Below are 14,251 nucleotides of genomic sequence, written 5' to 3' on the forward strand. Positions count from 1 at the left end.
ACTCACTCTTGACGGAACCCGTCGTGGAGGACCGTAAATTTCTGGCGTGATGTCGTGAAGCATCGCAGACGCGACGTAGGTTGTCGCCCACTATGACACACTATACGAGATGATGCGATCGAATCTTGCGTCCCAACGCCCGTTGTCATTTACGAATCCCCACAACACCCTACGTCAAACGTATCGTGCCAAATCGAGCTAAAATCGTGTAATCTGAACCAGGCAGGTAAACGTTTGACCTATCATGCAAAGAACCTATTAAAGCACTAAGACATGGGAACAGTATAGCTAACATTCACATTTGAATATTTATCGCAAGTCATATCGTCATCGCAATATTAAACAATGTTATCGCACATCGCAGCTTTTCCTCATATCGTGCAGCCCTAGATAGAGGTACAGATACATCAAAATCAGATCATAGAGTCAGGGAAACAAGTAGCAAAAAGATATGTTTTAAGGTGGGTTTTGAAATCATGTAATGATGAAAGGTCGGGGATGTGTTGGGGAATAGAATTCCAAAGAGTTGGGGCAGCAGTACAAAAAGCCCTTCTTTGTGCCAATGGATCATCAACAGACCGGTATCGGAAGATCTAAGTGTGCGAACTGGGGAATAGGTATGGATGAGATCAGAAATAAAGTTGGGGGCAAGAACATGAAGTGCTTTGAATGTGATAAGGAGTATCTTGTATTGAATATGAAAGTGAATGGATAGACACAGTAAAGTCTGTGTAAAATCAGAGTATTGTGGGAAGATTTTTTGTGTATGTGAGGACCCTAGCTGCGGAGTTCTGAATATATTGGATCTTATTTATTGATGAATTGGGTAAGCCATAGAAAACAGAATTGCAGTAGTCAAGCCGTGAAGTGATGAAAGCATGAACTAGGGTCTCAGCATCGCTGATACTCAGAAATGGTCATAAGTGCGTGATATTACGAAGGTGAAAGAAGGCAGACTTAGTGAGCGCTGAGAAGTGTGGAAGGAAGGAAAGAGGAATCAAAGATTATACCAAGGTTTTTGACAGTGGTGGAAGGTTGAACCAAAACTCCAGCAATATTAACATTGTCAGCACAGAAACGGGATGTAATTTGAGTTGAACCAATAAGAAGTAGATCTGTTTTATCAGTGTTGAGTTTGAGAAAATTACTGGTCATCCAAGCATTTATATCATCAATACAAGCTGATATAGAATTTGTGGGGAAAGGAGCATTGCGTTGAGGACGGATGTATAGTTGGGTGTCATCTGCGTAGCAATGGAATTTAAAGCCATGATGATGGATGATGTTGCCTAATGGGAGCATGTAGATGATGAAGAGTAAAGGCCCAAGAACAGAACCCTGGGGAACACCATGTGGGACAGAGGCAGTAGTGGACTTAGCCTGGCGGATAGAGATGTAATGCTGGCGACCAGACAGGTAGGAGGTGAACCAGGATAGGGCAGAAAATACCAAAAGCAGAGAGTTGTGAGATGAGAATACTGTAAGAGATTGTGTTGAATGCAGAGGAAATGTTTAGAAGAATTAGAATACTGGTGGAGCCGGAGTCAGTGGCCATAAGTAGATAATTGACAACCCTAAGAAGTGCTGTCTCGGTGCTGTGGGGGGGGCAAAATCAGTGTGAGTAAGAGGTGTAGGTGTAACAAAATATTTTGAAGATGTACCAGAAACTTTGAGAACTAAATATTCAAAGATCAAAGGTTATTTTTAGTATTTAGCTATTTTGTGTGCTGCTGCGCGTCCCTGTGTGTGTAATAAGCAGAGTGTATACACGTTGTGGATCTGCCTATAGGTGCACATTACTAATGCGCTCTTTAAATAACAAAAAAAAAATCAGTTGCCTACATTTGCTATTTAAACAACGTGGCGCAGGACGTGAAAATGATAACTGCGTCGGGCTGAAAGTAGCAAAAGACACTTGCGTCGCGCCAGACGCTGCATTGCACCAGGTGTATGATAGGGCCCATGGCCTTAGAAACATCCACAGATGTCTATGCTAAGCCTCAGATATCCACTTAAAATAACCCCTGCATTGTCCATTTTGCATGATTGACATTCCCTATCTCTCTGGCTGAATAACAGATCATGTTTCTTCTTAGGTGACTGGACTGGATGGTAACTACCGTATTACATGTCACACGGTGATGGAGGTACTGCGTGAACACAGGGACAGTGTCATGGCTGTGCTGGAGGCCTTTGTCTATGACCCATTACTCAACTGGAGGCTTATGGATAGTAAGAACACAACTTTTCCTTATTCAAAAGACTTAAACATACCAGAGCCACACAATCCTACTGTTGAGTCGTAAACATCTCTGCTCATATACTTTAGGGAAGCTGACCTGCTGTGTGACTTGCTATACTCCATCTAAAACGTTTTTAAACAGCATTTTTCAAGGTTTCAAATTGAGCCAAACTGAACATTATTTCATCCTCTGTGTTCTACGTTTCGGACGACAACAGTCAAACTGTGCATTTTGAACAGCAAAATTATTGCTTGTGGTCTGCAAAATTTCCCCTTTGGAGCATTGGAGTTTTGCCTTAGTCCAGGCGATTACAAAGCTGTGGTTACAACAGGTTGGGTTGTGCCCCCCATGGTGTATGTTTGGTCCCTCATCATATTGAGTCGAAGGCACAGAAGGATTCTCACACTCTGACTTAGGATCTAGATATTCTCTGATCTGTGCACTGTCAGGCAACCAGTATCATCTTAATGGACCAATGTCATCTTAAGTGGTCAAAGCCTTCATCCTCAGGCTTCAGCCGTAAAACTCCTGATGCCTCTCTCAGCTCATTTGGGAGCATAGCGACTTCTGCCAAATGTGTCTTAGGTTCTTCGAACTGTAGAGCAGAAGGGTATTCCATCCAGTTTCGGTGCTCCCCGAGCAATTGTTTACTGTAGAATGTAGAAAACTGTAGAATTCTGCATTCCTGTAGAATAAGCAGATATGTAAATGTAAAGGTCATCATCATAACAGATGAGACTATGACGGCGGATAATGTGACTGAGCAGTTTTTAGTAGTTGAGGGAAGAATCAGATGAGATGGAGCAGTGACTTCACAAAAAAAACCATTATGAAATTATTAAGGAAACGAATAAAGAAAAACAATACTAAAATGTAGCTGCGAGCAGCGATTACGGGCCCAAGCCGGTGGCACCGCAACCCCGGTGCCTTTAGCTACCTAAAGGCACCAGGGTGGCGGTGCCGCTGGCTTGGGCCCTTCATCGCTGCTATATTTATATATATTGTGACAGCATGAGAGGTTCAGGATCTTTGGTTTGTGCAAGTTACCAGTAAACACGACTTCAACAGTTTCTTCAGTATGTAGGTGTCTTTAATAATTAAACAAAAGGTTTACAACTTAAATCTCTTCAGCTCAAAAGTAACTTAGTCCTCTTTGTCTCACAGAGGTGCATGTGCTTTTCCCAGCCACACACACACTGAACAGTTTCTCACACCCAGATTAGAGCCTCCAGCTGGTCTCGTTAGCTGCAGCTGTACTCTCAGGTAGCCTGGGTTTTGTAGTTCTTAACAGACGGCCATCTTGCTCCAGCCATCTGAGGGCAATATATCTGCCCTCTAGAACACGTCCTCTCATGATGCCACAATATATACATTGAGGAAAATAAGTATTTGAACACCCTGCTATTTTGCAAGTTCTCCCACTTAGAAATCATGGAGGGGTCTGAAATTGTCGTCGTAGGTGCATGTCCACTGTGAGAGACATAATCGGAAAAAAAAATCCAGAAATCACAATGTATGATTTTTTAACTATTTATTTGTATGATACAGCTGCAAATAAGTATTTGACCACCTGAGAAAATCAATGTTAATATTTGGTACAGTAGCCTTTGTTTGCAATTACAGAGGTCAAACGTTTCCTGTAGTTTTTCACCAGGTTTGCACACACTGCAGGAGGGATTTTGTCCCACTCCTCCACACAGATCTTCTCTAGATCAGTCAGGTTTCTGGGCTGTCGCTGAGAAACACGAAGTTTGAGCTCCCTCCAAAGATTCTTTATTGGGTTTAGGTCTGGAGACTGGCTAGGCCACGCCAGAACCTTGATATGCTTCTTACAGAGCCACTCCTTGGTTATCCTGGCTGTGTGCTTCGGGTCATTGTCATGTTGGAAGACCCAGCCTCGACCCATCTTCAATGCTCTAACTGAGGGAAGGAGGTGGTTCCCCAAAATCTCGCAATACATGGCCCCGGTCATCCTCTCCTTAATACAGTGCAGTCGCCCTGTCCCATGTGCAGAAAAACACCCCCAAAGCATGATGCTACCACCCCCATGCTTCACAGTAGGGATGGTGTTCTTGGGATGGTACTCATTCTTCTTCCTCCAAACACGTTTAGTGGAATTATGACCAAAAAGTTCTATTTTGGTCTCATCTGACCACATGTATTTCTCCCATGACTCCTCTGGATCATCCAAATGGTCATTGGCAAACTTAAGACGGGCCTTGACATGTGCTGATTTAAGCAGGGGAACCTTCCGTGCCATGCATGATTTCAAACCATGACGTCTTAGTGTATTACCAACAGTAACCTTGGAAACGGTGGTCCCAGCTCTTTTCAGGTCATTGACCAGCTCCTCCCGTGTAGTTCTGGGCTGATTTCTCACCTTTCTTAGGATCATTGAGACCCCACGAGGTGAGATCTTGCATGGAGCCCCAGTCCGAGGGAGATTGACAGTCATGTTTAGCTTCTTCCATTTTCTAATGATTGCTCCAAAAGTGGACATTTTTTCACCAAGCTGCTTGGCAATTTCCCCGTAGCCCTTTCCAGCCTTGTGGAGGTGTATAATTTTGTCTCTAGTGTCTTTGGACAGCTCTTTGGTCTTGGCCATGTTAGTAGTTGGATTCTTACTGATTGTATGGGGTGGACAGGTGTCTTTATGCAGCTAACGACCTCAAACAGGTGCATCTGATTTAGGATAATAAATGGAGTGGAGGTGGACATTTTAAAGGCAGACTAACAGGTCTTTGAGGGTCAGAATTCTAGCTGATAGACGGGTGTTCAAATACTTATTTGCAGCTGTATCATACAAATAAATAGTAAAAAAATCATATATTGTGATTTCTGGATTTTTTTTTTAGATTATGTCTCTCACAGTGGACATGCACCTACGATGACAATTTCAGACCCCTCCATGATTTCCAAGTGGGAGAACTTGCAAAATAGCAGGGTGTTCAAATACTTATTTTCCTCACTGTATATATATATATATAAATATAAAAGACAGAAAATATTACTTGACTTACCTTATTCTGATTTTATGATACACTCAAAATATTCCACAACAAATCCTTTAAATTTAATGTAAAAATAAAAACGAAAGTAAGCAGTCTTGGGCTCACATAACCCTCTCATTAGAATCAAAATGTTTCAACATTTGCAATGTATTTGGATGCTAAACTATTCTTTATTATAGGCTTTGTACTTCACTCGTGTTCCAATATCGACAGAAAAAATGATCCTCTTCACACGCGCAAAAATGTGCTTGGAAACATCACAATGGAGCGGTGCTTACTGTGGATGTACGAATTGTACTACTGACTATTTAAACAGAGCAGTGTAATTTTTATATGTTAGGTTGACTATTTTATTATTATATTTTATTATGGCTATAATGAACAGGCTGCGATGTCAAGATTGCAATGCTGGAGTGTGTGTGTGTGTGTGTGTGTGTGTGTGTGTGTGTGTGTGTGTGTGTGTGTGTGTGCGCGCGCGCGTGTGTGTGTGTGTGCGCGCGCGTGTGTGTGCGCGCGTGTGTGTGTGTGCGCGCGTGTGTGTGTGTGTGCGCGTGTGTGTGTGTGGCGTGGGCACGATTGAACAGTGGACACATAAAAACATACTTCATCATTTTGTTCATACAGGACGACATTCAAACTGCAAAGTGTTAAGTTATATTTGTGTACAGTCGCAATAAAACACAACATTGTGTTTCACATGTTAAAATTAAACTAAAATGCTCACGGCTGCACGGGCATTTATAACGGTGCGCGTCCACGGCGAGGAACGAGCAGAACAGAGTCAACGTTTTTTAGTTCATTCCTACTTCCATAGGAATTCATTGAAAACACTCGCTCTGCGCCATTATCAATGTCTGTGCGGACATCCGTATTTTACTTTCGCTTTTAAGTTAGCGATTTAAAAGCCCTCAGCGCTGTCACACCTCGATTAACCGGTGGGAAAATATTCCCACAGTCACCTCCCTAATATATTTATATAAAAATACTATAGGCCTACCTGGTTTTGAACACAAGAGGGCAGTATAGCACTATAAATGACATGATTCATTTGTTTTTTGGACTAAAAAAACATTCTGGCTAATTTTAAACTTAAACATAATTCTTATTTTTTTATTTAAAAAGGGGTTTAGTTGTTATATTTGTATATTTTTATATAGAAATAAATGGCGTACAATTACATTTTTAGAAGATATGAGGCTTTTAGTGTTTCCTTTTTTGACATTACTTTAATCCCTCGCCATAGCAAAACCGTTTGAGATATTTAGTATCCGTTCACAATTTAGCATCTTTAATGTATTTTCATCATGTTGAAAAAGTTTGGTGGGAATAAAATAAACCATTTAAGAGGAGTGGGTAAAAATGCAGAGGCTGATTTTGCAAATAAATCCACATTCAAACCAAAATATCTGACTTCCTGTTGCTCGGAGCTAATGACTGTAAATTAGAAAGTTGTCCGGCCCGATGAGACCAATATACGTACTGATTTTTGTAACTGTTGGTAAAACTAACCCCCCCACTTTTGACAAAAGCATTTTGAAAGTGACACACTTCCTGCTGCCAGTTGGTGGCGCTATAACTTTGACTCACAATAGTTACATCCATCTGATCGGCCTCTTACCACGAACACACTGCTGAAGTTTCATCAAGATCAGTTAACGTATGCAGAAGTTTTATCACTTCGTGTTTCTCTTTTCTCGCCATAAATTCGTTTCCTCGCCACGGTCAAACCGTTCGAAATATCAAAAATCCGTGCGCAATTTAGCATCCTCAATGTCTTGACTTCATGTACACCGAGATTGGTAGGGATCGGATTAATTTTCTAGGAGGAGTATTTCACATTCCACAGCAAGCGTTTTCCAAACAACCCATAATAGCCGACTTCCTGTTGGCCTGCCGTAAAACTTGACTGGGGGAAAGTTGTTCGGCCCGATGAGATCTATATGTGTACTGAGTTTCATATTAATTCATGCAAGCATGTTTGATCTATGGACCAAGTTTTCAGACCCCGTTCAAGGGGGGCGCTGTTGAGCCCCCCTGCCACGCCCGGGTACCAGCTTCAGCCCGGCCCTCATGGCCGTGGTTTCTGACCTATGTGCAAAGTTTCAAGAGTTTTCGAGCACGTTAAGGGCCCCAAAAGCCCCTGAAACCTTGAAAAACAAGAATTAAACTCAAAAGACAACCCCCCACCCCCCACCCCACACACACACACACACACAGAGACGCAGAGGCAGAGAGAGAGAGGGAGAAAATCCACATTCAAACCAAAATATCTGACTTCCTGTTGGTCGGAGCTATTGAATGTAAATTAGAAAGTTGTCCGGCTCGATGAGACCAATATACATACCGATTTTTGTGACTGTACATAAAATTACCCCCCCCCCCACACTTTTGTCAAAAGCATTTAGAAAGTGACACACTTCCTGCTGCCAGTTGGTGGCGCTATAACTTTGACTCACAATAGTCACATCCATGTGATCGGCCTCTTACAACGAACACACTGCTGAAGTTTCATCAAGATCAGTTAATGTATGCAGAAGTTATAACACACTTCCTGTGTCCCATTATTCGCCATAAATTCGTTTCCTCGCCACGGCCAAACCGTTCGAGATATAAAAAACGGTTTGCCCTTTGGGCTTGGGCCCTAATAATAATCCTTCCGGAAACAATAGGGCCTTCGCCCTTTGGGCTTGGGCCCTAAAAATAATCCTTCCGGAAACAATAGGGCCTTCACCCTTTGGACTTGGGCCCTAAAAATACCATTAAACAGTAATTTTTTTAGTCTTAAGGATTGAGCTTATATACGCCACTGATGGACTTACAACTTCCTTGTAAAAGTAGCAAAAACATGTTGCTTATGTTTAAAATGGAACATATACCTCATGCTTACACATGGCACAATCCACTTTCCATATTAAGAAACTATCCCTCGGTGTATACATTTGTGGTACATTTGCATCAGTCAAAACATTCCTTTCCTTGTAAAGAATATGCCAACTGTACACATTTGCTGTATCATCATCAGTGGAACATCTCTGCTCAGTGCACATGTACAACATACTGACTTCACAAAATACATTATGAAATTACTATAAAAATGAATACTAAAAATAACATTACAATTTTTGTCTTCACTCTTTAAAAGAAAAAATGTTCAACTGTATGCAAAGTGACCCACATTTGGTTTCCGACCACTAAAAATGTGTACAATTGAACAATTTACTCTTGGAAATGCATTAAGATCTCAGTATCTCTGGGATTGAACCATATAGGGACTTTAAAATTAAGATACCAAAAGAAAAGTTTCTTAAAGGGTTACTTCAGGATTTAGCATTAAGCTTTGTATTAGTAGAAAACCTGTAGTATTTTCGAATTACCACACCCTCATATCCCCCTGAGACAAGAGATTTATGTATTTTTTGTCTGAAAAAAATCCTCCAATGACGCAAAAATCGTAATTTTGCGTCATCGGAGGATTTTCTGGACAGAGGCTAAAGACTACAGCCAGTAGATGGCGTTGTTCCGCATGTTTTCAGCCCGCCCATACAGGGTGGGATCTCACTCAGTCAGAATGTACACAGTGTCAGCCGTCTTTCTTTGGAAGCTAAGCTAGCAGGCTCTTGTTCTGTGGAGAAAGCTGAATAGTAGGAGAAAGCTGAGTAAGTAACCATCCTCCTTTTCCCGGACTTGTCCGGCGGGCGAGATCGTTCAAAATGTCCGGGATTCAGCTTTTGCTTTCTGCGGTCGCCATTCATTGTTTACATGCACACCTTTCAATCTAACTGAATTCATTCTGATTGGTGAATTTGAATGTAGTGTTCACATGAACGCTAAACAAGTGATCGGTTTATGTGCGTTTTACCATTGCTAAGAAAAATTCCCGCTCCTCCGTGAGAGTCGCGCTGTTCTCCCGCGGCCGTCAGACTCGTCCTGCTCGCCACAGTAAACATGATGAATGGCGACTGTAGTGCATTCTGGGAGTTGTTGTCTTTCATCCACATAAGCCAAAAATACTTTTTCTGGCTTTTCTCAGTCTAGAAAGCTCCAAATTCAAAAATTTCTTCACATTTCTTCTACTTAAATGACCTATTTTAAATACACATTCATCTTCCCAGAGGTGAAGTACCCCTTTAAGAACCAGAATCTAAAAGGATATTAAGATATATTTAATACTACTTGAGTTACAGGCAAAAAAACACAAGAAGTTCTTTTCCCATTTTTTTAACTGTCACCATTGGTATATAATGCAGCAAAGATTGCTAAAGTAAAAATATTTAATTATTAGACCTACCAATCTCCATTTAAAAATAAAATAATGATGCTGCCATCTTTCTAAAGCCATTTTTATCCTCTGTAATTTGGGTCCAAATCTCAGGTGAAATTTGTAATTTTGACCTCCCTCTACAAAATAGTGAATTACTTAGTAAATATATGTTCATGACATTTAATATTTGGCTTCCTTCTTCATTTATGTATTTCTTTCACCAGAAAAAAACTCTGACCTCTGGTTGAGCTGACATGAGTTGACCCTGCTGTTTATGATAAAACTTAGTTGCAGTAACATTAATTTCTTAATTTATGTCAGGAGTGCAAAATAATCAAATTGGTAATTTTGTATATTTTGAATAGAATAACAGCACGCATTCATATTCAGTCACTTCCGCTGCGGTTTATTTATGTTCACATAGCTTCACTGAACAGCGTTCATTAGGGCTTTTAGTCCAAAAGTGTCCAAAATCTAGAGAAATATTGATATGTTTACACATTTACTTCATATTTCTCTAGTCATACTTTCTATTAGATTTACACGTTCTGATGAGCATTATGGTAAATCAAATGTTATGTTGTTATCTGGATGATCTACTACTTTGTTTTGTGGTAGTTGTTCATTAACTACTGTTATTTGTCCTGAGCAGTTAAACTGCCCACTGTTCTTCAGAAAAAAGTCATCCAGGTCTTGCACATTCTTTGGTCTTCTAGCATCGTCTGCATATTTGAACCGTTTCCAACAGTGATAGTACTTTAGTACAATTGAGGAACTAACTAAGAAAAGAGTAAGAGTAAACAGGATGGTCGGTCAAAAATTATATTTTCATGTAGTTCTGCCCTTCAGAAGCTACATAAAATATTTGTTTTGTGCCTAAACATGTAGTTCTATCGTAATAAAATAATTCTTTGAAATAATTTCAACTACTGAATTATTTATTTATTTTTTAAATTTAAAGAGTAGCCATGAGTTGATCCCCCTCCTCCTCACAACCTGTTTCATCACATGAAGTTATGATGCTGTCCAAATGTTAGTTGCTGCAGTTTTTTTTTCTTTTTTTTTTTTTAATGAATGAATTATAATTTTTATTTATTTTTTATCAATTTGATGAATCAATTAATGATTCAATGAATCGCTCATAAAGACGTCACTTGTTTCATTACTGGATTGAATCAGTGATTGTAAACAAATCTCTTGAATGATTCAGTGACAAATAAATTTTTGCACATTTCAACAGGCACTTGTCACCACCTACTGGTGCAACGATGTATTTGATACAATCTTTATTTGAAGCATCAAGTTACTTTCAAAAGTTGATTTAGTCTATTTTGATCGCAACCTTAGACATCAGTATTCTACACTTTTTTTTCCCCCAGTACTGAAGAAATGATCCTGAATGATTAAAAATACTGTTTGTGAGGCTGTTTCATATCTGTACATGACAAAACTGCTCTCTCTGGCTCAGCGGCATGCCAACATAGATCTGAATGTTTGCTGTGATCGTACTTGTCAAAGGATAAATGGGCACAGCCAAATTGCTGCCATTTACGAGTAAGATTGTGTGGATGTTTGAATCTAGATATATAATGGATAATTCAACCAATTTAAACTTTAGCAACATCCCCCTTTGAAATTCACATCCTGGATGTGCATGGGGAAGCTAGCTCACTGAAAACTAGCTTGATCGTAAAATGAACATGACCAAAGACCTAAGACTCCTGTTTATATATTATCCTGTTAATTATATTATATATTATATCTCCTGTTAATTATTATATTATATTAAAAAGTCGCATAGGCTGCCTAACACAAGTTTGTTCGTTCAATAGTATTTATGTGCCAAAATGATAGTGTAGTGGGTAATACTTAACAATAAGGTTCATTAGTTAACATTTGTTAATGTATTAACTAACAATGATCAATACATTTGTTACAGTATTTATGAATCTTTGTTAATGTTAGTTAATACAAATTCAGCTGTTCATTGTTTGTTCATGTTAGTTCACAGTGCATTAACTAATGTTAACAAATACAACTTTTGATTTTAATAATGTATTAGTAAATGTTGAAATTCATATTAACTAAGATTAATAAATCCTGTAGAAGTATTGTTCATTCTTAGTTCATGTTAACTAATGATCCTTATTATAAGTGTTACCTTGTAGTGTGACAAAATAATAGAAAATCTGAATGCAGTTGGTCACAGGCGACGCATTTGAAACACATGATAACACCAGGTGAAAATGGCCAATGCATCTTAGCTGAGCACTTGTGATGGGATCACACACAGCACATCTTAAAACCAGGTGGAAACCTCTCCTGCACGCTCATCAAGGAGCCATTATCAAGAGACTCACTGAGCTTCCGGGAGAGATGGGATTTCTGAGAATGACCATTTCTATAAATTTTTCATGAAATTATGCAATCTGAGGGATCAGACCAACAGATGGAGCTCATTGACAGAAAACAGGAGTTATGAGTTATATGACTTAACCAGAGCGTAATATGACATTTACGGATGCAGAAGTCTGGAATCAACAAAGGCACAGGGAAGAGGCAGAAAACATGAAACCAAATAAATACACAATTATCATAATGGGGTGAATTCAGGTTGATTGAGACACTTTTTCCCTGTCTTCTCAATGGCAAAAAAGTGTCCCAATCAAACTGAATTCACCCTATATGCTTTGTCTAAGTTCTTCAAACAATCTCATGTGTATGTGTTATGACAGTGGTTAGCATAAGTAGCTTTTATCACATATAAATTTATATGTCTGCCTCATACGTAATATTTATTTGTGTTTGTCTGACGGCCGGTTGAGGGCGAAGAGACTGAGTGCTTCACTGGTACAGGCTATCCCTGTCAGTGTTGCTGCGATTATTCCCCTGTGTGCTCCGGCACTGGTGAGAGTGTTTAATTCCTGAAAGAGCAACACGGGTGCGTTTGCGTCTTTTTCAAGATGTCATTCCGCCCGTTCGTTTCTGGATGGTGTGCGAAGCCTCGTCGCCAATCGGCAAACGGATACGGTCCGAGGACCCGAGTACGCCTTCTCCCGTACCCAATGCTGATCAGTGGAAACAGGTCAGTGCTGCATTGCACACTCAGACCCCGCTCTGGACCGCCCCCGGGCCCTCCAAGCCCGGTCCCTGCTCTCCATTTCGCTGCCCCACCCCGGGTACGTCTGTAGTGCCTCTGGTTCCCCTGAAGCGGTTTTTGGAAGCCTGGAAAGTGCATTCCAATCCGTCCAGCTGGATTCTCCACACCATCAGACTCGGCTACACGATTCAGTTCGGCCGGCGTCCACCCGTGTTCAGAGGCATTCGTTTCACTTCGGTGTCGAGCGAAAGAGCCCCTGTCATGCGTGCGGAAATTGCACTCCTACTGGCGAAGGATGTAATAGAGCCAGTTCCACTAGCCGAAATGAAGTACGGCTTCTACAGCCCCTACTTCATTGTACCCAAGAAAGGTGGGGGGTTAAGACCAATCTTGGACCTGTGTGTCTTGAATCGGCCCTTTATAAGATTTCGTTCAAGATGCTAACGCAGAAATGCATTTTCGAATGCATTCGTCCTGGAGATTGGTTCGCAGCGATCGACCTGAAGGACGCGTACTTTCATATCTCCATCCTGCCACGACACAGGCCATTCCTGCGTTTCGCGCTCGAGGGTCGAGCATATCAGTACACGGTCCTACCCTTCGGGCTGTCTCTGTCCCGGTCAAACAGACGGCACGCCTCAAAGAGGACGTGTCCAGTCGGTGCTGAACTGCCTGAATGCGTTCAAGAGCAGGACGGTGGTCTCACTGAAATTCTTTCAGAGGCTCCTGGGGCATATCGCAGCCACAGTAACGCCGCTCGGCTTACTTCATATGAGACCACTTCAGCACTGGCTTCATGGCCGAGTCCCAAGGTGGGCTTGGCAGAGCAACACGTTACGGATGACAATCACTCGAACCTGCTGCCCTTCAGCCCGTGGTCAGACCCTTCATTTCTCCGGGCTGGAGTGCCCCTAGAACAAGTGTCCAGGCACGCTGTGGTCTTCACAGATGCCTCCAACACTGGCTGGGGCGCCACGTACAACGGGCATGCAGTAGGAAATGAGTTCTGGACAGACCCCCGTCTGAATTGGCATATCAATTGCCTCGAGTTGTTGGCAGTAGAGCTTGCTTTGAGACGCCTCAAAATGCGGCTGCTCGGCAAGCATGTACTGGTCCGTACGGACAACACTGCAACTGTTTTGCGTACATAAACCATCAAGGTGGTCTACGCTCCCGTTGCATGTCACAACTCGCCCGCCACCTCCTTTTATGGAGTCAGAAGCATCTGAGGACGCTTAGTGCCACTCAAATCCCCGGCCTGCTCAATCGTGCTGCCGACGAGCTCTCACGAGAGCATGTGGCCCCCGGAGAGTGGAAACTTCATCCCCAGGTGGTTCAGCTGATCTGGGACCACTTCAGAGCCGAACAGATAGATCTGTTTGCCTCTCCGGATTCATCCCATTGCCAGTTGTTTTATTCCCTGACCAAGGGCACTTGTACTCCTCTCGTCAGCCCCTCCCTGGCCCATTCCTCTGAGGGAGGACCTTCTCTCTCAGGGACGGGGCACCATATGGCACCCGCACCCAGACTTCTGGAAACTTCATGTCTGGTCCCTGGACGGGACGTGGAGGTTCAAGGTGATCTACCACAATCAGTCGTATAGACATCATCACTTCTGCGAGAGCCCCCTCTATGA

At 41.7% G+C, this 14,251-nt stretch overlaps 1 protein-coding gene across 1 annotated transcript in view; it reads left to right on the top strand.

Annotated features, from left to right (window-relative positions):
* The window catches only part of mtor (mechanistic target of rapamycin kinase), a 222,836-nt gene that overhangs the window by 192,340 nt on the left and 16,245 nt on the right, over nucleotides 1-14,251 (top strand). Inside the window, exon 53 of the mRNA XM_084388404.1 lies at nucleotides 2,097-2,232. Within this exon, the coding sequence (XP_084244530.1) occupies nucleotides 2,097-2,232 (136 nt within the window). The remainder of the gene's footprint in view (nucleotides 1-2,096; nucleotides 2,233-14,251) is intronic.

Source organism: Rutilus rutilus (assembly GCF_951802725.1).
Source record: "Rutilus rutilus genome assembly, chromosome: 19".
Lineage (NCBI taxonomy): Eukaryota > Metazoa > Chordata > Actinopteri > Cypriniformes > Leuciscidae > Rutilus > Rutilus rutilus.